Source organism: Trichechus manatus, unplaced genomic scaffold (genome assembly GCF_000243295.1).
Source record: "Trichechus manatus latirostris isolate Lorelei unplaced genomic scaffold, TriManLat1.0 scaffold00036, whole genome shotgun sequence".
Taxonomy (NCBI): domain Eukaryota; kingdom Metazoa; phylum Chordata; class Mammalia; order Sirenia; family Trichechidae; genus Trichechus; species Trichechus manatus.
Window position 1 is genome coordinate 13,560,083 of NW_004443972.1, and position 23,685 is coordinate 13,583,767.

General features: G+C 38.3%; 1 protein-coding gene across 2 annotated transcripts in view; it reads right to left on the minus strand.

Annotated features, from left to right (window-relative positions):
• Positions 1-23,685, minus strand: part of CCDC148 (coiled-coil domain containing 148) — a 293,851-nt gene that overhangs the window by 41,552 nt on the left and 228,614 nt on the right. For both annotated transcript variants that reach the window (XM_004375405.1, XM_012555281.2), the window contains one exon: positions 12,916-13,034. In XM_004375405.1, the coding sequence (XP_004375462.1) occupies positions 12,916-13,034 (119 nt within the window). The remainder of the gene's footprint in view (positions 1-12,915; positions 13,035-23,685) is intronic.

Here is a 23,685-nt window from a genome sequence, read left to right on the forward strand (position 1 = left end):
CAGCAGCCCTTTGTTGCTGAGGAAGAACAGCAAATCATTTACCTCCACACTGGTGCAATGTTCAAGGGGAGAAAGGTAACGCAGTTTCAAAACAACCTATTACCCAAAGAGGAACTTTCAAATACCTGGAGCACTAATTATGAACCAAGAAAAAAGCCGTTGTGAGGGTGGAAGAGAATATAAGATAACCGATTCCCAAATAGACTTATGCTTGGTTAGTAGCACCTAGATGTCATATTTGGAATTCTGTGGTCACTTCATTGATACATATATATGAAATAAACATCCATCATTAATGCTCATTTTGCATAAGAAATACATTATAAGGGATTTCTGAATATTGCCTGCCCTCGACCAAACATACACCCACTGACAATCTATTTTATGTCCTAAAAGAGTAACCACAGCAGGCAGAGATACTTGGCATACAGTAGAAATCCAGAAGCTGTTTTAATGAACAAAGATTTCTAGAATCAAAAGCCAGTGTTGTAAATAATAATGCAAAAGCAGCCCAAGATACTAAACAAAAGGCAGTCTTCAATTGCTCGAGGTTTGGAAAGGATCATTGGTCTGCAGCCAGACTAGCATACATCAGGAGCTAAATTGTCATCCAACACCACTAGAATGACCTTCAGCTGTACCGTCTCTACTCAGCTGGTGCTCCGTCTGCCCACTGGCATAAGCTTGTTTGTTAATTTTCACATTAAAATTACTGTACATTGTGTTGTCCATAAATTTCCTACCTTCCTTCTGTCAGTCATGCTTCCTTAGCTAACATCCACTCAAGGGCTACTACAATGATGTCCAAATGATCTCCGTATCCATGTCTTGTCTTCCAACACAAAAATACACACACGCACACATTCTTAGTTATGTTATATTAATGATCAGATTATAAGTGTTTTTCTTTATTTTTTTTTTTTTCAGAAAAATTACCTAAGTTGGAAGATGATGTGGCTATCATTGAGGTCATTTTCAGTCCTTCTAATTAATGCTAATTTGCATTGCATTTTTCTAATATACATTTAAAAACTAAAACAGACAGTCTTACTAAGAACTAAGTCAGTTTAATGGCTCACAGATATCTTTGGTCTACATTATTTGGCACATCCATAAGAATGAGGATTTGGTTGAGAGAGATTTAATGAACAAGAGCATTCCCACTAATTTTGGGAAGTCTCATGCGGAGAAGCAAAAATATAACAAATGTTTGTAAAGTTTCTGTTGAAGTCTCTTTTCTAAACATACTCTTTAAAATTTTCAAAGATTGGACTATGAACCCACTTTAAATGCCCTTGATGTCTTCCAAGACAACATGCTGACTTTTGCAATTGTTAAGAAAAGACATGGAAAATAGAGAGAAACATCTGGTTTTACTACTTAGAAAACGCAGTAACAGTCAATTCCCTGCTGTTGGCAAGCACCCCAACATGCACTAGATTAGCAAAGCCAATTTAGTGTTAGAAAGGCAGCTGGCTCTAGCCTCTTCCTTCCCAAATGGTCATTTCAATCTTAAACTCCAAATGTTTATTATTTTACCACACAGGAAAACTCTGTCATTTTGGAAAAAATAATTAAAAACTAGTGTCTGTTACTATAGAAAGCAATGCCTTCTTCATATTAAAATACACACAAACAACTGTTCGCTTAAAGAAAACCATGGAAGATTTGTGCTTGACAAGGATTTCTAGAATTGATAAACTCCTCCATGAATATAAAGTTTCACCTACATGACTTCATTGAACTATTTCAGTAAGGGTACACACAGCACTGGGAAAATAGAAATTATGGGCATAAAGGTGGAGTCCTCTCAAGAACCCAGTAGATAATTTGGGGCTCACACTTCAGAAAGTAAGGAAAGAACTCTAGTACCCTGGTCCTCAAACTTAGCTGCACTTTGGAATTCCCTGGGGATTTACAAAAAAAGTGAGGCCTGAGCCCCACGCCCAGGGCTTCTGACGTAATTGACCAGGGGTCTAGCCTGGGCGGCAGGAATTTTGAAAGCTCCTCAGGTGGTTCTAATGTAGCAAAGATCAGAATCACTACTCTTGTATTACATTAGCTTGACTGATAAAGGTCTTCTTATTGTGTGCTGAGTTGATTCCAACTCAAAGTGACACTATAGGACAGAGTAGAACTGCCCCATAGGGTTTTCAAGACTGTAATCTTGACAAAAGCCGATTGCCACATCTTTCTCCCGAGGAGCGCCTGATGTGTTCCAGCTGCTAACCTTTTGGTTAGCAGCTGAGAGCTTAACTACTGCGCTACCAAGGCTCCAATAAAGGTCTTACAACCCTCCATTTGTTGGTTGTGCTCAGCTTTAGCCTTCTAGTTATGAAGGGATATCCAGAGGAATTGATTAGCTAAGTAAATCTGCATGTAGAAATATTTAGAATTATCATCTAAGCATGCAGTTAAATTTTTCTTAAAAATACATCAAAATTATCACAAAGGAGATAAAATGGAAAAGGTAGGCTATTAACTTACAAGAAATAGTAATAAAGTAAATGAAAGCCCACAATTATATATATCCTTGTAGAAAAATATAATTGGCAAATGTGGAGTATGTTAACTACAAGAGAGCCAAACTTTAGAAAAGATTGAACATTTTAATGAGCGTTTACAAAATGTCATAATGACAAGGGGAGGGGGTACCCAGTGCATGGAAGGACGATCTAATTCCTGCGTGTTGCTTTGCAACTTTCAATGGTAATGGGAAGCAGTGATGTTAAGGAAATATGCCAGTGAGATGTGACCATTAGATATCCTTGCTTCCTACCCCTCCCTGTAGGTAGAATCTTTGATTAGCCAACGTAAGTAAGACTCAGTAAAGAAAGTGTTTTTGGAGACAGGGTAAATATGTTTAAAACAAAAGAAGCAGGATCATCACAAAACCACAAGAACCATACAGAGCTACACACAACTGCAGCAATCAGGCTGAGGACTTGGCTCCAACAGGGTTTGTCTACGGAGGCTGTGGGGCCTGAGTGCAGCCAAAGCCAGGCTTTAAAAGAAGGAAAGAATTACCACGTAGAAAAGGGAGAGTTTCACTTCCAGAGGTAGGGAGGAAAAGAAGGCTCTGGGGAGGGCCAAAGGAGGTCAAATGGCAGGGGGGTGGGATGGCTAGAAAAGGACCTGGGGTGTAGAATTAGAGAAATTAGGTAATAAAAGGTAGAAACATTATATGGTGAAATAATTTTTTTTTTTAAGTGTACGTTCCTACGTCTGTTTTGGAGACTGCAATTCTGTTACCTGAAAAACCGAAGGTATCTTCTATTTAATACTTTTATATTTGGATCAGTAGACTAACTTCTACACATTTCAAATTATTTTCCAATTTGCCCATCAATTTGAAGCCCACAGCCAGATAATCAGTGATATTGGCAAAGTACATTTTGTTTTTTAGTTTTAAAATAAGATGTTTTTTCTTAATATCAGAAATGTATGTTCATTGTGGAAATTTGTGAAAATATAGAAATACAAAGAAGAAAATAAAAATTGTCTTCATTTCATTATCTAGAGACAAAAAATATTATCATAGTTATGTTTCTTTCTAGACTTTTTCTTTGTATCGATATTGCAGATATAACGTTTTGAAAATATTAACATCATATATTTCTTTTTTCTCCTGAAAATCATATTTCCATTCAGCATTCCACTTTTATGGAAAAGAGAGAGAGATGAAGTGCTCAGATGCTAGCAACATCACTTTCTACCCTCTAGTGAATCAAAACATTATGATTGGGGACTTAGGAAAAACATTGTGATACATGTGGGGAAATCCAAGGACATGGGGGCTAGTTTTCAACTTTCCTGGCATAAAATACCTCCCAGAGAAGCCGTGCATTTATCATGATATCCTGTCCAATATGACATAGGAACAGAAGGAAGTGTCTAGAGATAGCATGAGAAAACATTTGTCTCCCATGGATTGCACAAAGTCTTATTGGAGATCCAGAATCTTCCAGGTGACTCACCAGGTGCTAGGAAGACTAGGGGCTGACAAGACCTGAAGAGGAAAGAGAAACCCACTGAAGAGGGTACCCTTAGGACCAAAGGTAATATACTGGTCCATACCCTAAGGCTAAATAGTTACTAATAGATTCCACGAAGACCGAGGCCTATTCCCATGGACAAGAGACACAGAGGAAATACTGGCAAGGATAGCAAGAGCCCTGAAGGGAGTCAGAATCTGCAGGGAGATCAGGCACCCAATCCTCCAGGGGAGTAGGCTGCTAAGCTTTACCCTATACTCTGCTGTGCAATAAGGTATACATTAACCAAATGAGGTTATTTACTTGAAATGTGGCTAGTTCAATCCAAAGACTTAGTAAGAAAAAAAATGTAGAATAATTCATTAATAATTTTTACACTGATGGCATATTGACATATTTTTTGATATATTGGGTTAAATAAAATAAATTATTAAAGTTAATTCACCTGTTTGTTTCTATTTTTTAAAAAACTGGCAACTACAAAATGTAAAATCACATATGTGACTCACATAATATTTCTATCGGACCACATTGCATTACACCCTGGGGAGGTAGAGGAGTAGGATGAATTTACCAAGGGTAGTGAGGACTCTGAGGGGAGTCAAAACCTGCAGGCAGACCAGCTACCTGGCCCTCCATTGCAGGAGTCTGTCTTACTCCCCAAAAGTGATTGGAATTTGTACTTTCTCCCCAAAAAGGTTGATATACTCTGAAATGAGACCATTTTGAAATGAAAGAGTCTGAGATATTTTTAGTTTAAAAGTTTACTTTTTTTCCAACTGCCTTGCAGGAAGAGACTCATTAGGAAGTTGAGATCTGTTAGAGAGAAGATAAGAAGCTACTATTCTTCACACATTTGAGAGTAAAAAGAGAATCTACAGACACGGGAAAAAATTTTTGGCTACAACATATCCAACAAGGGTCTAATCTCTAAAATCTTTAGAATACTTCAACTTCTCAACAACAGAAAGACAAATAAACCAATCAAAAAATAGGCAAAGGATACGAACAGACACTTCATCAAAGAAGACATTCAGGCAGCTAACAGACACATGAGGAAATGCTCGCAATCGTTAGCCATTAGAGAAGTGTAAATCAAAACTACAATGAGCTACTGTCTAACCCCAACATTACTGGCATGAATCAGAAAAACAGAAAATACTAAATATTGGAGAGACTATGGGGAGATTGGAACTCTTATGCACTACTAATGGGAATGTAAAATGGTACACCACTATGGAAAATGACATGGCACCTGTTTAAAAAGCTAGAAATAGAAATCCATACGATCCAGCAATCCCACTCCTAAGAATATATGCTAGGGAAATAAGAGCTGTCGCATGAATAGACATATGTACACTCATATTCATTGCAGCATTATTCACAGCAGCAAAAATATGGAAACAATCTAAGTGCCCATCAACACATGAATGGGTAAACAGTACATACACACAACAGAATTCTACACAACATCAAAGAACTATGATGAATGCATGAAACATCTCACAACATGGTCTGGAGGACATTATGATGAGTGAAGTAAGTCAATCACAAAAGGACAAATATTGTATGAGACCATTATTATAAAAACACAAGCAAAGGTTTACACACAGAAAAAAAAAAAAACAATCTTTGATGGTTATGAGGGAGGAGAAGGGTGGAGGGGGAAATCACTAACTAGATAGTAGACAAGTGTTAACTTTGGTGAAGGTAAGACAACACGCAATATAGGAGAAGTCAGTACAACTTGAGCAAGGCAAAGTCATAGAAACTTCCTAGACACATCTAAACACCTTGAGGAAATGAGTTATTGGGGCTGAGGGCTAGGGACCTTGGTCTCAGGGAACATCTAGGTCAGTTGGCATAACAGTTCATAAAGAAAATGTTCTACATCCTACTTTGGTGAGTAGCATCTGGGGTCTTGTCTTAGTTATCTAATGCTGCTATAACAGAAATACCACCAGTGAATGGCTTTAATGAATAGAATTTTATTCTCTCACAGTCTAGTAGGCTAGAAGTCTGAATTCAGGGCGACAGCTCCAGGGGAAGGCTTTCTTTCTCTGTCGGCTCTGGAGGAAGGTCTTTATCATCAATCTTCCCTGGTCTAGGAGTGTCTCAGCACAGGCGCCCCGTGTCCAAAGGACATGCTCTGCTCCTGATAACACTTCCTTGGTGGCATGAGGTCCCAATGTCTCTCTGCTCACTTCTCTCTTTTATATCTCAAAATAGATTGACTCAAGATACAACCTAATCTTGTATATTGAATCCTGCTTCATTAACATAACTGCCTCTAATCCTGCCTCATTAACATCATAGAGGTAGGATTTACAACACGTAGGAAAATCACAACAGTTGACAAAATGGTGGACAATCACACAATACTGGGAATCATGGCCTAGCCAACCTGACACACATTTTGGGGGGACACAATTCAATCCACAACAGGTCTTAAAAGCTTGCAAGCAGCCGTCTAAGATACTTCTATTGGTCCCATCCTGTCTGGAGCAAAGGAGAATGAAGAAAACCAAAGATACAAGGAAAATATTAGTCCTAAGGACTAATGGACCACATGAACCACAGCCTCCACCAGCCTGAGCCCAGAAGAACTAGATGGCGTCCAGCTACCACCACTAACTGCTCTGACAGGGATCACGATAGAGGGTTCTGGACAGAGCAGGAAAAAAATGTAGAATAAAATTAAATTCATACATACACACAAAAGAGCAGACTTATTGGTCTGACAGAGGAATCACTGAATCTATGGCCCCCGGACACCCTGCTAACTCAGATCTGAAGCCATTCCCAAAGTCTACCTTTTAGCCGAAGATTAGATGAGCCTATAAAACAGACAAAAACACATGTGAGGAAAGTGCTTCTTAGTCAATCAGGTATATGAGACCAAGTGGGCAACACTTGGCACAAAAGCAAAGATGAGAAGGCAGAAAGAAAAAGAAAAACTGGATGAATGGGCACGGATAATCTGGGGTGGAAACGGAATGGGGGAGAGTACTGACACAATGTGGGGATTGTAACCAATGTCACAAAACAATTTGTGTATAAATTTTTGAATGGGAAACTAATTTGCCCTATAAACATTCACCTAAAACAATGATAAAAAAAGAAGCTACTATTCTTCACACATTTGAGAGTAGTGTGAGTGAATATTTAACCTTGATACACATTTAAATCTTTTATAGAATTGATAGCATACTTTATATAAATTTTAAACCCTGCTTTTTGCACCATCCCGTACACATCAATATTAATCTCTCACAAACAGGGAAAAAGTTATTTTGCTTTGCAAAGCAGATTTAAAAAATAATGTCCAAGTAAAATACTCTCCAGCAATAAAAAGTAATAAACTAATGAACATGGATGAATCTCAAAAACATTTGCAAAAACAACATGGGGGAGGTGTCTGGCTTCCTCTAACTTCACAAGGAGAAAGGAGAATCAAGATCAACAGCCCAAAGCTGATTCCTGTGAGGCAGAGGTCAGACATGCCTCCCCTCTCCAACCTTTTTACCAATTCTGACACCAGTCGTCCCTCCCACCTCACTCCCTACTTCTCTGCTGGGTTTGATAATTCATTGCAATGGCCACACAAAACTCACAGACAATACTCACAATTATGGGGTTTATTAGAGAAGTAACAAGTTACAGTTCAGGTTCAGGGACACTCAGGATACAGCTCTTCCATCAGGACAGCCTCTTCCCAGCCGTGCATGAAGGCATGCCTCTCCCTGGCCCTCTGCCTCTGCCCAAAGGCACTTAGCTTTCTCGCTCTGCCACTGCTTCTCTGTCACTGCTTCTTGCCATCTTCATGGTTACAGCTCGCTCTCCGTCTCCTGGGTCCAGGAGCTTCTCAGTGCAGGGATCCTGGGTCAAAAGGAGGAGCTCTCCAATCCTGGCTGTTCTTCCTTGGTGTGGTGGAATCCTCTCTTTCCTGCCTCGGGGGTGGCTCATCTCAAGCCCAGTGGGATGGCAAAACTGACCAATCCCTTTGGTGGGCTACAGTTACCCTATCTGCACAGTCCTGCCCAATCACCTGGGTGGGAGTTACAAGACCATGGTGAGAAAGGCCACACAAAAGCAATCCATTGCATTGCAACATTATACTAAGTGAAACAGTCCAGATGCATTCCATCTATGTAAAATGTCCAGGAAAGGCAAATACATTGAGACAGAAAATAGATTAATGGTTGCTTGGGGTTGGGAGTGGGATCAGGAATTCATGCAAATGGGCATGAGGGATCTCCTTGGGGTGATGGAAATGTTCCCAAACTGAACTCTAGTGATAGTTGCACAACCCCGTAAATTTACTAGAAATAATCAAATTGTTCACTTAAAATAAGTGAATCTGTGATATATAAATTATTCTTGAATAGATTTTTTATTTAAAAAAGCAGTTGCTAGTAACTTCCCATAAAGTGTGATGAATTTTTACACATTTGTATAAAAAGACATGGAAATTAAAGAAATAGAAAAATTGAAAGCTATCAGCAACCTTGCCTTTTGGCAAGATTGTTTTTTTTTTTTCTGTGTGTAAACCTTTGCTTGTGTTTTTATAATAATGGTCTCATACAATATTTGTCCTTTTGTGATTGACTTACTTCACTCATCAACCACCCCAATATCCACTGGAACATCAAAAATGAAATGCAAACATTTAGAAATTAGATAAAAATACATTTCAAACCCTGTAGAATATGACCAAAGATATAAAAAAAATATATCCTACAGGTAAATGAATTTATTGGAAAACCAGTTAAAAACAAAATAACTAAAGCTTTCAACCCAAGAGGCTTGAAAAAGTTCCATAATATTCAGAGCTATGCTTCCTTCTCTCTCCTTCTCAAACTCCATCCTCAATGAAACGTCATCAAATCTTATCTAGTCTAAATACTTCATAAACATTTCTCTGCTTTTGTACCACCTCTGTATCCCCATTGCCACTTTTTCTCACAAGAAAACTTTTAATTGGTTTCTCTGTCACCAATTTCTACCTATTCTAAAATAATTTCCAAGCCTTCATTAGTAAAAACTATGAAATTTCTAAAGGACCTAAAAATAGACTGGAACTGGAGAGCTATTCCAGAAGCATGTTCTTAAATTGGATATAAAATTTGTATATATATCAGCTTTCCTTAACAAAAGTTCAGTGCAAAAAATCAACAAGATTTTTACGTGAAGTTTGACACAAGTACAGCCAAGATGTTTTTGAAAAGCACAATGAGTGAAGACTTGTTCTACCAGATAACAAAACAGAATAATTAAAATAGCATGATATTGATATAAAACTATAAAAATAGATCAGTTTTTATATAATCTAATCAAGAGTCCATATGGATGCAAAAGTATATTTAGAAAACATAATATATGATAAAGGTGGCATTTCAAATCAGTGGGTAAGGATGAATCATTCAATAACTGGTGTTGACATAGTTGGCTATCAATTTAGACAAAAGAAAAAAGAAAGAAAGGACGTCAGACACTTAGCTCATGTCATTCATGAAAATAAATTCCAGATGGCTACAGAGCTAAATTTTAAAAGAAACATGAATGATATATGGTATTTTAAAACAATTAGGTAGGTCTATTTGCAGGGATATCATGCACCACTGAAGTTTGTGCTCTGCAAAAGTGATGTCTGACCAAAGGTATTAATAGGGGATGACATCCAGCTAGTCCTCTGCCTGCCAAGCTTCGTGCAGGGCTGCACAGTTCAGAGGGGGAGCCTTTTCCTAACTTGTCTACTTGACCTACAAAAATTGAAGATTCATACAGCTCAACCTAACATATCTGCTTATTTATGAATATTGTTTTTATGAAAATTAATCCTAGAACTTAAAAAATAGAAGAAGGAAGTAAACAACAGAAGTTTTCAAATCCTTAAGAGTTGGAAACCCTTTCAAGCCTTATTCTGATACAAAAAAAATGTGTCTACAGTTAAGATATCAAACATGAGGTTTGTGAATTTTATTTCAGTTGTGCAGGAACATGTTTTAAAGAATCACACAAGTTTCTTAGTGTCAGGATTGTTACAAAAGAACACAATCTCTGGTTATTGTCACAAGCAAAAGCTACTAGCAATATTTACATGTGGAACTCCATCTCTCTAAATCACAGAATGAGGATTATATTTCTAATCAAGCAAAATTTGCTGAGAATTATTTCTCATATATTTCCTGATGTTTTAAAGGTCATCCTCATTGATTTCCGATTGGCATGTAAGCACTGGATCCATAATTTTCTGAATCTGTAGTATTTCACATAAGAGTTAAGCATACATATCATGGACCCTTAAAAGTTGACAGACTCACTTAGCCCTCAATTACCTATTTAAACTTCTTCATTTTAAAGAGGACAAAACAGAGCCTTGCAGAAGTTAAGTGAATGGTTTTCCCCAGGTCATACACAATTCGAAGAAGATTTAAGATTAACACCTAGTTCTCTTGGTTCCTAGTCCTTCGTACTCTTGTCACTATGTGATAATGTGCCAATTTTTTCCTGTTACATAATATAGATTGATCTGATTTTCCTTTTCTTCTTCTCAACTGACGTTCTGAATCTGCTAATCTTGATAATTATTCGGACAGGAAGGAAAAGACTGAAATGACACTGTGATCAAAGAAGCTCCCTGGCTATGAGGGGCGATTCCATTAGAAATGTGTCTCCTAGATCCTGGGAGCCCACATCTACTTGGCTTTTCCCATCCCCTTTAATTTCTGTGGAGCCCTGGTGGTGCAGTGGTTGAGAGCTCGACTGCTAACCGAAAGGTCAGCACTTGGAATCCACCAGCTGCTCCTTGGAAACCCTATGGGGCCATTCTACTCTGTCCTATAGGGTCGCTATTGACGACAATGGGTTTTAATTTCTTTGGCTGTCTTTTGTTACCCTAGCACACAGTTTAAGACTGTCTAACCATCATTTTGACAACAGCCTTTGCCTTGTCCTTTAGTATTTCACTGTTTGGGGATTCTTGTCTACCTCTTTGTTTCTGACCCACGGGATGGCCTGTTTTCTGTTATTTGCTTTTATATTAGTTTGTGCTTGTTCTTATGGTATCTCATTGGCTGCTTCACCTCCTAGCCTTGACCTCTGGCTTTGTTATATTCTTGGTTCTCTCAGTAACAGATTATACTCAGCTCTAAAATTCTGAGCTACCTAAAAAAATGTGAATTTTACCTAGAAAGTCCTTAGAAATTACCTGGCATCTATCTGGAATTCCAAATCCAGGCTGCAACTTTGATGATTGCAGTTTCAGATAACGTCCCAAAGGTCACAAATGAAGCTTTCTAGATACAAGTAAACCTCTTGTATAAAATGATTATACCCCCCAAATTCTGTATAAGTTTAAGGGGCATTTTTTTTTTTTTTTACAATGACTAACATAAATTCATAAAGGAAGATCACTATTTAAAAGAATCTTATTGTGACACAGTGGCATCACTGGGGGAGTGCAGGAGGTAGGGGGTGACACCAAAATGACTCCAGGATCTGTGGCAGCAGCGGCAACGGGTTTGGTTTTTTGGTTTAATTACCAATTTATTGTCTCTCAGCTCCAAATTTACCCTTCATTGCCTGCTCTGTGAAAATGGAGATGGGTCCTTTATTTCTCCTTTGCAGCTGACACAATGTTAAGCTTTATCAGAAAAGGGTGTGGAGGAACATTGTAGAAGGAAGGGGCTTTACTTCCTGGTTCCAGTGTTTACCTTCTTGCTCCCACCATGCAGCTGCCAGCAGCATGCTTGGGGAACACCTAGTGGTACCCGCACTCATGGATTTCCAGCAATAGCTCCATGGTCAGCAACCCATCAAAATGAGAGTCACCCCCATAGGCAGATCCCTAGAAAGTCTCACAGACATCCCAATGGACAGCTTCACGGCCTTGGCTGCCAGCACCCAAGAGAGATGTTTCTTGATTGCTCAGCAACTGTGGGCCAGCTTTGGCCTGGGCCACCCAAGAACTCCACCATCCAGTGGGCCAGAATCACACCTTCTCTAACTTTGAAAAGCCCCACTTCCAAATTTGTTTCTTCCTTGGAAACCCTCCCTCAGCTTTAGGGTATTATTTAGAGTTTTCTTTATCTCTTCATATAATAGAGATTTCCTGTTACAGTTAATAAGTCTTTAAACTTCCCCTGTTCAAATTACTGAGTTGTTTCTGTCTCCTGATTGACTCTGATACAGTAACCTTGGAAAAATAATTTTAATCCCTCTCTGTATTCATTTATAAACTGAGGTGACTGAAATAGTTGATCCCAACTATCCTTTCCAGTTTTTAAGTTACATGATTGTAGGGAATCCAGATTTTTCATATATAGGGTACACTTTAAATATAATGAATACCATATAACACTGCATAATTATATCTTGTCTTCCCCACCCTTGATTGCAGTAAATGGGCCTCCCTTTTTATCTGAATAATAGTTTCTCTGGGTCAAAATAGTAAGTCACTGTAGCTGTCAGTATCATTTCATGCACACAGTGGGCAATCAAGTACTATAAAATCCTCTGTGGGGATTTAAACCAGAAATCTAAGGAACAAAATGGGAAATTAGAGGTTCATGTTTGAATACGGGGGCCCTAGAGGCGCAGTGGTTAAGAGCTTAGCTGCTAACCAAAAGGTCGGCAGTTTGAATCCACCAATCTCTCCTTGGAAACCCTATAGGGCAGTTGTATTCTGTCCTATAGGGTTGCTATGAGTCGGAATCAACTTAACAGCAACAGGTTTGGTTTGGTTTGGTGTGAGTATGATAGTTTAAAATATATCATTTTATCCATTTGTGAACATTAACATTATAAGGATACATTAAATGTAGAAAAATGCTCCCTCTAATACTGTTTATCCTAACGCATCACAGAAGATGCTGTTCGCCACCTCCACTGCTCATACAAGTTAAATTTTTTCTTTTACCTTTCTCTGTCTTTCACTGACTGTTCAGCCATTAATTTCTTCAGTTCTTCCAGACGCTGAAGATCTCTCATTTCCATTTCTTGCCATTTCTGTTCCTTCTTAGCCCAGTATTTTCTTATCTATTATATAAATGTCACATAAAATTTAAATTAACAACAGATATGTAAAAACAAAACAAGGAGAAAATCTATAATAACAGTATTCATTGGTTCATAGAGAAAAAATTGAATTTAAATGGCACTTCATATTTTGTTTGTTTCTTTCTTTCTTAGATCTGCCTATAACATATTGGCAATAGAAAAATAAATTAAAACATGAAAGTACATATCCTGAGACACTGCATAGTTTGAGAATTTCTGAAGTGGAAATGTAACTTGTGCTGAGTCCTAAGGTTTTAATCTATGGCTAAAATAATTGACTTTCAGGGAACCACAATAAATGCATGTTATTGCCTCTAAAGTACATTGTTTACCTGTTACTGAGGAATATTTTTATCCTCTTATACTAATGTAGTCTTTAACAAATATAGCATTAAAATTATTTTTACTCTAAAAGCTTGAGTTTATTTATGCTAATGGACAGCAGGATGTTGAAAGCTTTATGCTTCTGGGAAAGTGGCAGGAGATAGGTGGGAGGAAGGAGGAAAAGAAAAGAATTAGCAGGGTTGTGGTATATACTAGTCCTGACTTATGTGGTAAAATAAAGGTCAAGCTTATCAAGTGCAAAAAGGTGATAGCAATGTCCTTATTAGGAATGTTTTTACTTTCCTTCTCTGAAAATAGAGACAAAACAGGAAAACAGGAAGCACCCACGTGTGTGCTATTTTCATGGGGCTGAAACCATTGCTCAGGGTTCCCTAATGCAGAAGTGGCTGATGTGGTGGGGCAATTGAAGTTAATGTTTATTTTACAGAGGCCCATGTAACCACTCTGGCTTGTCATGTTGTGTCTGTGTCAAGAGACTAGATCTTGGTGGTGAGAACAGAGTACCTCTGGTGAAAACTAGCAGAATGATTGCCAGCAGAAGGTCTGTTGTAAAGAATGGGTTAGCCTCACTCCCAATACAGCATTTTCTCTTTTGAGAAATGAATATGAAAATCCAAGTGGTTTCCTGATTTGTCCTCACAGTAGCAACAAAATGTCTGACCTCTAGGGGAACCAGAAGAAGCATCCCAAGTGGGATGGTCATAGCTATACCATTTCTGCACAAGGCATGCAATGCCAGCAGCCACAATAACAACATGCATTCAATGCTTAATGAATAAGTGGATGAGCTCAATGTAAAGTGATCACATACATAAATGGAGAACATTCTCTGCTCATGGATTAGAATATTTAACACTGTGAAAATGTCAATAGTACCCTAAGTAATCTATAGATATAATGCAATACCAATACAAATTCCAACAACATTTTTTTTTACTGAAATGAAAAAACTAATCACCAATTTTATCTGGAAAGGAAAGAGGCCCCAAATAGCCAAAACAATATTGAAGAATAAGAACAAAGTAGGAGGCCTCATACTTCCTGATTTCAAAACATACTATGCTGCCACAGTAATCAAAATGGCTTGATACTGGTTCATCAATAGACACAGACCAATGGAATAGAATTGAGAACCCAAAAATAAATCAATCCATCTATGGGCAGCTGATTTTCAACAAGGGGTCAAAGTCCATTCAATGGGGAAGAAACAATCTCTTTAACAAATGATGCTGGCAAAACTGGATATCCATTTGGAGAAAAATGAAACAGGAGCCATACCTCACACCACACACAAAAACTAAGTCAAAATGCAAAAACTTAAATGTTAAAGCTAAAACTTTAAAGTTCCTGGAAGACAGCACAGGGACAAAAGTATGAGATCTAATTTTTTTTTTTAAATACAGTATCAAACACAATTACAAATGCATGAACAACAGAAGACAAATTAGATAACTAGGACCTCCTAAAAGTTAAATACTTATGCTCATCAAAAGACTTATTCTTGGAAGTCTTCTTAACACCAAACAATGGTTTTGCTCATCTAGTGAAAAATGTCTGCCTTAAGCATTATGATCTTTTAAGAACTACTATATGGAATCAAATTGATAGCAGCAACTCAAAAGATTAGATAGGAACATTAGGGGGCAGTGAATTTATGTGAATGGGGAGGAACAACTCAGAAAAGGAGGGTGAGAATGATTGCACAACTCGAAGAATATAATCGTCACTAAATGGTACATGTAGAAACTGTTGAATTGTTGTATGTTTTGCTGTGTGTATTCTTAACAATAACAACCAAATAAACAAAATTCTTTAAAAAAGAATGTCGGACCATGTAATAAGATGTGTATATTTAAGCATGTAGTGTCTGTGAATAGGCTGATGTTGACCTATCCCATGCCTTCCTAACAAGAAGAAAGACTTTATCAAAAGAATAAAAAGACAACCTACAGATTTGAAAAAAAAACTTTGGGAATGCTATATCCGATAAAGGTCTAATCTCTAAAATATATAGAAAACTTCAACAACTCAATAACAAAAAGACAATCCAATTAAAAAATGGGCAAAGAACATGAACAGACACTTCACCAAAGAGGACATTCAGGCAGCCAACAAACACATGAAAAAATGCCCGCAATCATTAGCCATTAAAGAGATGCAAATCAAAACTACAATGAGATATCATCTCACCCCTTCAAAAACAGCACTGACTAAAAAAACAGAAAACAACAAATGCCGGCCAGGACATGGGAAGACTGGAACCCTTACCCACTACTGGTGGAAGTGTAAAGTGGTACACACAACCACTACAGAAGACGGTATGGTGCTTCCTCAAAAAAGTAGAAATAGAAATACCTTATGATCCAGCAATCCCACTCCTAGGTATATACCCTAGGGATCTAATTAAAGAGACACAGACAGACATATGTACACTTACGTTCATTGCAGCATTATTCACAATAGCAAAAAGATACAAACAACCTAAATATCCAACAATGGATGAATAGATAAACAAAATGTGGTACATGCATATAATGGAATACTACACAGCCATAAAGAATAATGATGAGTCCTGGAAACATCTTATAATGCAGATGAACCTGGAGGACATTATGCTGAGTGAAATATTTCAATAACAAAAGGACAAATATAGTATGATCACACTTCTATAAGAAGATAAGAATGACTATACACACACACACACACACACACACACACATATATACACAAAACAGAGAGACCAATGCTCGCTGGTGGTTACCAGGGATGGCGAAGCACTGTAGAGATAGTAGACACTTGTTATTACTGGCGATGGGAAAGGTAGCATTGAATGTGCGTGAAGCACACACATCTTGCCCAACTTAAATGATGTCACTAAGAAGTACACAAGAGAAAAGGACATTTTTGGTAAAGGATATGACAAATATGATTTTGCAACAACACCACCAACAAAAAAATATGTGTGTGGTTATACAAATATGCATATAAGAATATACATGTATGGGCATAAATATGTGTGTACATATGTGTGCACAGATAGATGTACTATAGGCATATGTACATACAGGTATGTGTGTGCATGCATGTATATTCATATATATAGGAAACTACATAGGGGACACAGTTATGGATACTTCTTAGACATAACCAAACACTTCTCAAGACTGATTTTCTGGGTTTGAAGGCTTAGGACCACAGTCTTGTGGGACAACCCAGTTAATTATTATAATGTAGTTCATAAAGTGTATATGTTCTACATCCCAGTGTGGTGAGTAGCGTCTGGGGTCTTAAAAGCTTATGAGCAGCTATCTAAGATACAACTATTGGTCTCTACTCATCTGTACAAAAGAGAAAGAAGGAAATGAAAGACTCAGAAGAAAATAATGTATAGGACTAATAGTCTACACGAACCACGGAGTTTGTTCATGGTGTATTATACTCCTTTCTTTGTCCTGCCTTGTGTTTTTTGATTCTTTTTCATGAAGCTCTGCACTAGATTCTTATAGATACATTTGAGAATTTACTACATTTCTGGAATGCTCCTCTGCCTTGTTGCCCTGTAAATCTCTCCTGTTCATCCTTTAAGAGTCTATTTTAGCTTTGCCTTCTCATCCTTCCTCCTCCTTCCCCCCTCCTCTACACAGAGCTACGTATACCTTCTTGTTATGGATTGGATTAAGTCCCCCAAAAATGTGTGTCAACTTGGCTAGGTCATGACTCCCAATATTGTGTGATTATGCACCATTTTGTCATCTGATGTCTTTTTCCTATGTGTTGTAAATCCTACATCTATGATGTTAATGAGGCAGGATTAGAGGCAATTATGTTAATGAGGTAGGATTCAATCTAAGAGATTAGGTTGTATCTTGAGTTAATCTCTTTTGAGATATAAAAAAGAGAATCAAGCAGAGAGACAGGAGGACCTCATTACCACCAAGCAAGAAGAGCCAGCAGAGCACATCCTTTGGACTTAGGGTCCCTGGGCTGAGAAGCTCCTAGACCAGGGGAAGATTGATAACAAGGACTTTCCCCCAGAGCCGACGGAGAAAGAAATCTTTTCCATGGAGCTGGCACCCTGAATTTGGACTTTTAGCCTCCTAAACTGTGAGATAATAAACTTCTGTTTGTTAAAGCCATCCACTTGTGGTATTTCTGTTATGGCAGTACTAGATAACTAAGATACTTCTATTGCACTATTGGAGCCCTGGTGGCATGGTGGTTAATAACTCGGCTGCTAACCAAAAGGTCAGCAGTTTGAATCCACCAGTCATTACTTGGAAACCCTATGGGACAGTTCTACTCTGTCCTATAGGGTTGTTGTAAGTCAAAATCAACTTGACTGCAACAGGTATTTTTTATTACACTATTTAGGTATCCTTATCATAGCACTTTCCATACTGATTTATATTATTCATCTTTGAATGCCTAGTACCCTGTATATTGTCTGACACATAATAGGGCTTAACTGATCATTGTTAGATGAGTGGATGCCTCTTCTGGTCTCTGGTTCAAGAATAACAAATTTGTGGATGGGAAGCAGGCCAGCAGCTTTATTTGCAGGATGGTAAAGGCTGAACTAAGCACTTCCCTAAGGACAGTTCCACTCACTTATCATCAATTAATAGGAGCAGGAAGTGTGTATCAAGAATTATTGGCTTTGCAAGCCTCAAATTAAAGTCAAGACTAAAGGTATTTAACTAGCCCTTTGGGACATTTGTTGAGACATAGATTTTAAACACATTGCTTTTTTGACTTTTTGAGTGATCCTTGTAACATTCCATGACAGGGAAATCTGGAAGTTAGTGCAAGTGATAAAAGCATTTAAAGCTCGTGTTTTGACTTCCAGTGAGGTTTCTAAAAAAAACACGCTTTTCTGAAAAACAAAACAAACCCTCATTATTCCCTATTTCCTCTTATAACCTCCAATTTGTACTAGATGCAAGATGTTACTCTTTCACAGCCCCACATTTTGTTCATTTTGGTAAAGTTGAGCCAGTAAAAATGTAAATAAACTGAATAAACTATTCTTTATATAGATTTATGAGTCAAATAATTCTGTTATTTTTCAGAGGGTTTAAGATCATTTTATATCCTACCGTACTTTTGTAATCTGCCAAAGAAATTGTTGCTTATTAAAAACTCCACTAGTAACTATGATGTTTATGGTATTAGAGTACATCAAAGTTTAAGTTAAAAAAACTTGGACTAATTACATAACCATTAAATTACATTTCTTCACTCCTTCTTAGTCCAACTACTATAATTTACCGTGAAATAAGAATTTGTTGTTTACTAGAAAGCAGAAAGTTAGGACGGAAGCATTATAATAGGAAAACAGCTAGTCTCTGATTTCAAGCTATCTGTGTGACGTTAATTCTTTGAACAAACAGACTTCTGCGCATTGCTCCCAGCTCATTATCTCAGAAGCTTTAATGACTTATTCCAGAGAAGGTCATAACATTTAACCAGACACAAAAAAGTTACAAAATATGGGGAGGCAACATGGCACTATAGACAGAAGACTATGCTGTCCCTCTGCAGCAAAGGCCTGAAAAACTAAGTAAAACAGATACAAATGTCAGTCTTGGAACCCTAAGCACCAAATGAAGGAAAAAAGAACTCATTAAGCACCTAATGGAATAGAAACTGACAGAGAACAGAGAATGAGGAGAGCTACAGAGCAGAGGTCCCCCACCAGCTAACATGGGCGGATTCACCATCTTGGACAACAGCCACCAAAGAACACAGACAGGGAGTACAGGAAGGCAACTTGACAGAGCTCCCAACAGGAGACAGAGCACCCAGTAACCAGGGATATAGGCTTTCCCATTCCCCACCCTTCTTCCCTGTATGCAGCCTCCACCGCTTTGCAATGGACCACGGTTGCTCAGCTGGAGAGAAACCAGCTCACTGCCACTGGGGTCTGACCTACCCCCACTGGCCAGCCCCTTTAGTGCCATTTTTTGTTTGTTTATTTTTTCGGGGGTTTGTATGTTTGTTTGGTTGGTTGGTTTTTGATTTTTTTTTTTTTTTGTTTTGTTCTTTGTTGCTTCTCTCTCTCTCCCTTCCTTCCTTTAGTTTCTCCTGCCCAGATAGCCCCATGTGCCATCCCCTCCCCTTCTTGATGGGCTGTGATTTTTTTATTTGTTTGCTTTGTTCTTTTTTTTTTGGTTTGTTTTTTAATTATTTTTAGCTTTTTTTGTTTCTTCTCCCTCTCCCTTCCTTCCTTTCTTTTCATCCACTCAGCCCCATGCACCACCCCCAACTTCTTGGTAAGCTGTGCTATACTGCTCAGCTGGACAGCCTCTAGCATATGGCCTCCCCAGGTCTATGCCGCCCTCACAGGCTGGCTCCCTCAGCACCATATTTTTTATTTTTCTTTACCTTTCCCCTTCTCCCTCCCACTTAGACCCTACGCTACCTCCACCGCTTCCTGATGGGCCATGCCATACCACCTGGCAAGAGAGTCATCAGCTCACTGCCACCAAAATTCCACCCCACCCCCAATTGCCAGCTCCCCCACCACCATATTTTTGTTGTTGTTTTTATTTTTTATTTAATTTTTAATTTGTTCATTTGATTGTTGGTTTCTTCTGTCTTTCCCTTCTTTACTTTCCTATCTCCTGCCCACATGCCCTATGCACCACCCACGCCCCTTCTCAACAGGCCAAGTCACACCGCTCAGCTAGAGAGCCACCAGCACATGGCTTCACCACCCACCCACCGAATCCTACCACACCACCATTTATTTACTTTTTCTTTTTTTGCTTTAGTTTCTCTCTTATTTCTCTTCTTTCACTGCCCACTTAGCTTTGCACACCACATCCTCTCCTTTCCTTCCTGCCTATCTGCACCATGTGCTTAGTGTCACGCTCCTGAGCAGTTCTGACACAGTCCCCCAGATCCCACACTGCAATGCCCCCTAGCCTCACTGTGTGGCCCCCAGTTCATGCTGCAAACTACCCATCTTCACTCCTCCACCCTCACTGGACCCACCCTGCTGCACCATAGCTGAGTGGCCAGCCCTGCTCACCTGGACAAGGTGATGAGAAGTACTGTGCCCACAGGCAAGCAAGCAAAATACAATCAGCCCATATGCTGAGACATAACCAAATAAAACAAAAAAGCAGGACGAAACAATCAAATCTACAATTAATAAATGAAGAAAATAATTCCTGAATGTCCTGGAGACAACAGAAAAAAAAAAAAAAAAAAAAAAAAAAGGCAAGGATGGCTCCAGAAAGAGACCAAAATAAAACTCCAGACATTCTGCTGGAAGAAAACGCACTGGAACTACCTGATAGGGAATACAAAACTCTAATATTCAGGGTTCTCAAACAGATGAAGAAAAATGCAGACAAAAATAAGGAAAAAAATAGACAAAATCATGGAAAATAAGACAAAATCATGGAAAAGACAGACACAACAATGGAAGAATTCAGGAAAATAATACAAGAACAAAATGTCAAAATAAATAACAACTAGAAATCATACAAAAACAGCCATTAGAAATCCAAAAGATAAACAAGATTTCAGAAATGGACAGTACAATAGAAGGTTCTAGGAGAAAATTGAAACAATGGAAGACAGGATCAGTGAATTTGAAGACAAAACCTTGCATACCACTTTGAGGAAAAATTAGACAAAAGAATGAAGAAAAATGAAGAAATCCTGAGAACAATGTAGGATACAATAAAAAGCAAAAATTTGCATATGATTGGGGTTCTAGAGCAGAGGTAGAAAACAGAAAACACAGAGAGGATCATTGAAGATTTGCTGACAGAAAACTGTAACATCATTAAAGACGAAAAGCTGACTATCTAAGAAGTTCAGTGTAAAAATGGCTTTGGGACAGTATCTGATCTCCTCGGGCCCCACGAGGGGGAAAGAGAACCAAGATCAACAGCCCAAGGCTGACTCTTATGAGGCTGAGGTCAGACATGCCTCCTCTCTCCATCATCTCTACTAATTCTGACACTAACTGTCCCTCCCACAGCACTCTTTACTGGGTTCGATAATTTATTGCAATGGCCACAGAGAACTCACAGACCATACTCACAATTATGGGGTTTATTAGGGAAGTAACAGTTACATTTCAGGCTCAAGAACACTCAGGATACAGTTCTTCCATCAGGATAGACTCTCCCCAGCTGTGCTCACAGGCACACCTCTCCCTGGCCCTCAGTCTCTGCCCAAAGGGACTCAGCTTTCTCTCTCAATGGGCTGGGAAGCCCACTGTGCCATCTCCTGCTGCCGGGTCTCTTCTGCTGGATCTCTGCTGCTAGGTTTCTCCTGCTGGTCTCTCCTTCCTTGGTGGTTGTGGGATCCTCCCCTCTGCTCTGGAATTGGCTTTCTTTTAAGGCAAAACTGACCAATCCCCTTGGTAGGCCACAATTACCCTATCACACGGTTCACCGATCACTGGGTGGGAGTTAACAAGACCATGACTAGAAAGGCAACACATGAAATTAATTAATCCACTGCACTCAATGAACCTCATATAGAACAGGCCTCAAAAGAAAAACCCCAAGACATATCATAATCACACTTGCTAAAACCAAAAATAAAGAATCCTGAGAGCAGCTCAAGAAAAACAAAAAGTCACATACAAAGGGGAAATAATAACACTAAGCACTGATTACTCAGCAGAAACCATGCAGGCAAGAAGGCAATGAGATGGCATATATAAAATCTTGAAATAAAACAAATGCCAACCAAGAATAATATATCTTGCAAAATCTTGCTCAGATATGATGGTGAAATTAGGACATTTCCAGATTAGCAGAAATTAAGGGAACATGTAAAAACCAAACCAAACTTACAAGAATTATTAAACAGAGTCCTTTGGTTAGAGAACGAAAAACATCAGACAACAGCCTAAATCTAGCACAAAAGACAGCATCAGCCAGCTATGAACCTAGATAATGAACTCTCAAGGATAAAACAAAACTAAACAATTTACAACAGGGAACCAGAGAGGTCAATCTGTAAATGACAATAACATCAGAACAATAAAAGAGGGAATAAATGGTGTAGGTATAAAACTTTCAAATGGAGAGGCTTTATCAAGTAATAAAAGATTGGTTTAAACTTAGGAAGATAGGGGTTAATTTCAAGGTAACCACAAAGAAAGTTAACAAACCTACTCATCAAAATAAAGAAGAAAAACATAAAGTCTCAGTAAATACAAAATCTACAAAAATGAATGAAATGAAAAAAAATCACAAATAAAAGGAATTCAGCACAGGAGAGTAAGAGGAACAAAGAAAATGTCAGCACCACAAAAAAAAGCACTACAAAATTACAGCAATAGACTCACACCTATCAATAATCACACTAAATGTAAATGGCTTAAATGCACTCATAAAGAGATTTAGAGTGACAGAATAGATAAAAAAACAGGACTCATCAATACGCTGTCTACAAGAGACACACCTTAGAAACAAAGATATAAATATATTAAAAATCAAAGGATGGAAAAATACATTAAGCAAACCGAAACCAAAAAAGAGCAGAAGTGGCAATACTAACCTCAGATAAAATAGGTTTTAAAACAAAATCCACCATAAAAGACAAGGAAGGACATTCTACAGTGAAGTGATAATCCACCATGAGGAAATAACCATAACAAACATCTATGCACCCAATGACAGGGCTCCAAAATATATAACAAACTTTAACAGCACTGAAAAGAGAAACTGACAGTTCCACAATAATAGCAAGAGACTTCAACACGCCACTCTCGGTAAAGGACAGAAAAACTAGAAAGAAACTCAACAAAGATACAGAAGGCCACAATCAATCAATCAACCTGCCTCACAGGCATATACAGAACACTCCACCCAACAGCAGCAAAGTATGCATTCTTTCCCAATGCACATGGAACGTTCTCCAGAATAGACCACATCTTAGACCACAAAGCAACCCTCAACAAAATCCAAAACACTGTGATAATACAAAGCATCTTCTCTGACTATAACACCATAAAAGTAGAAATTAATAACAGGAAGAGCAAGGAAAAAAAATCAAATACATGGAAACCGAATAAAAACTACAGGGTAATAGAAGAAATCAAAGATGGAATAAAAATTTTCCTAGAATCAAATTAGAATGAAAACACATCATACCAAAACCTCTGGGACACAGCAAAGGCAGTGCTCAGAGGTCAATTTATAGCAATAGATGCACACATCAAAAAAGAAGAAAGGGACACAATCAAACATGAGCTACACAATTCGAACAAATAGAAACAGAACAGCAAAAGAAGCCCACAGCCACCAGAAGA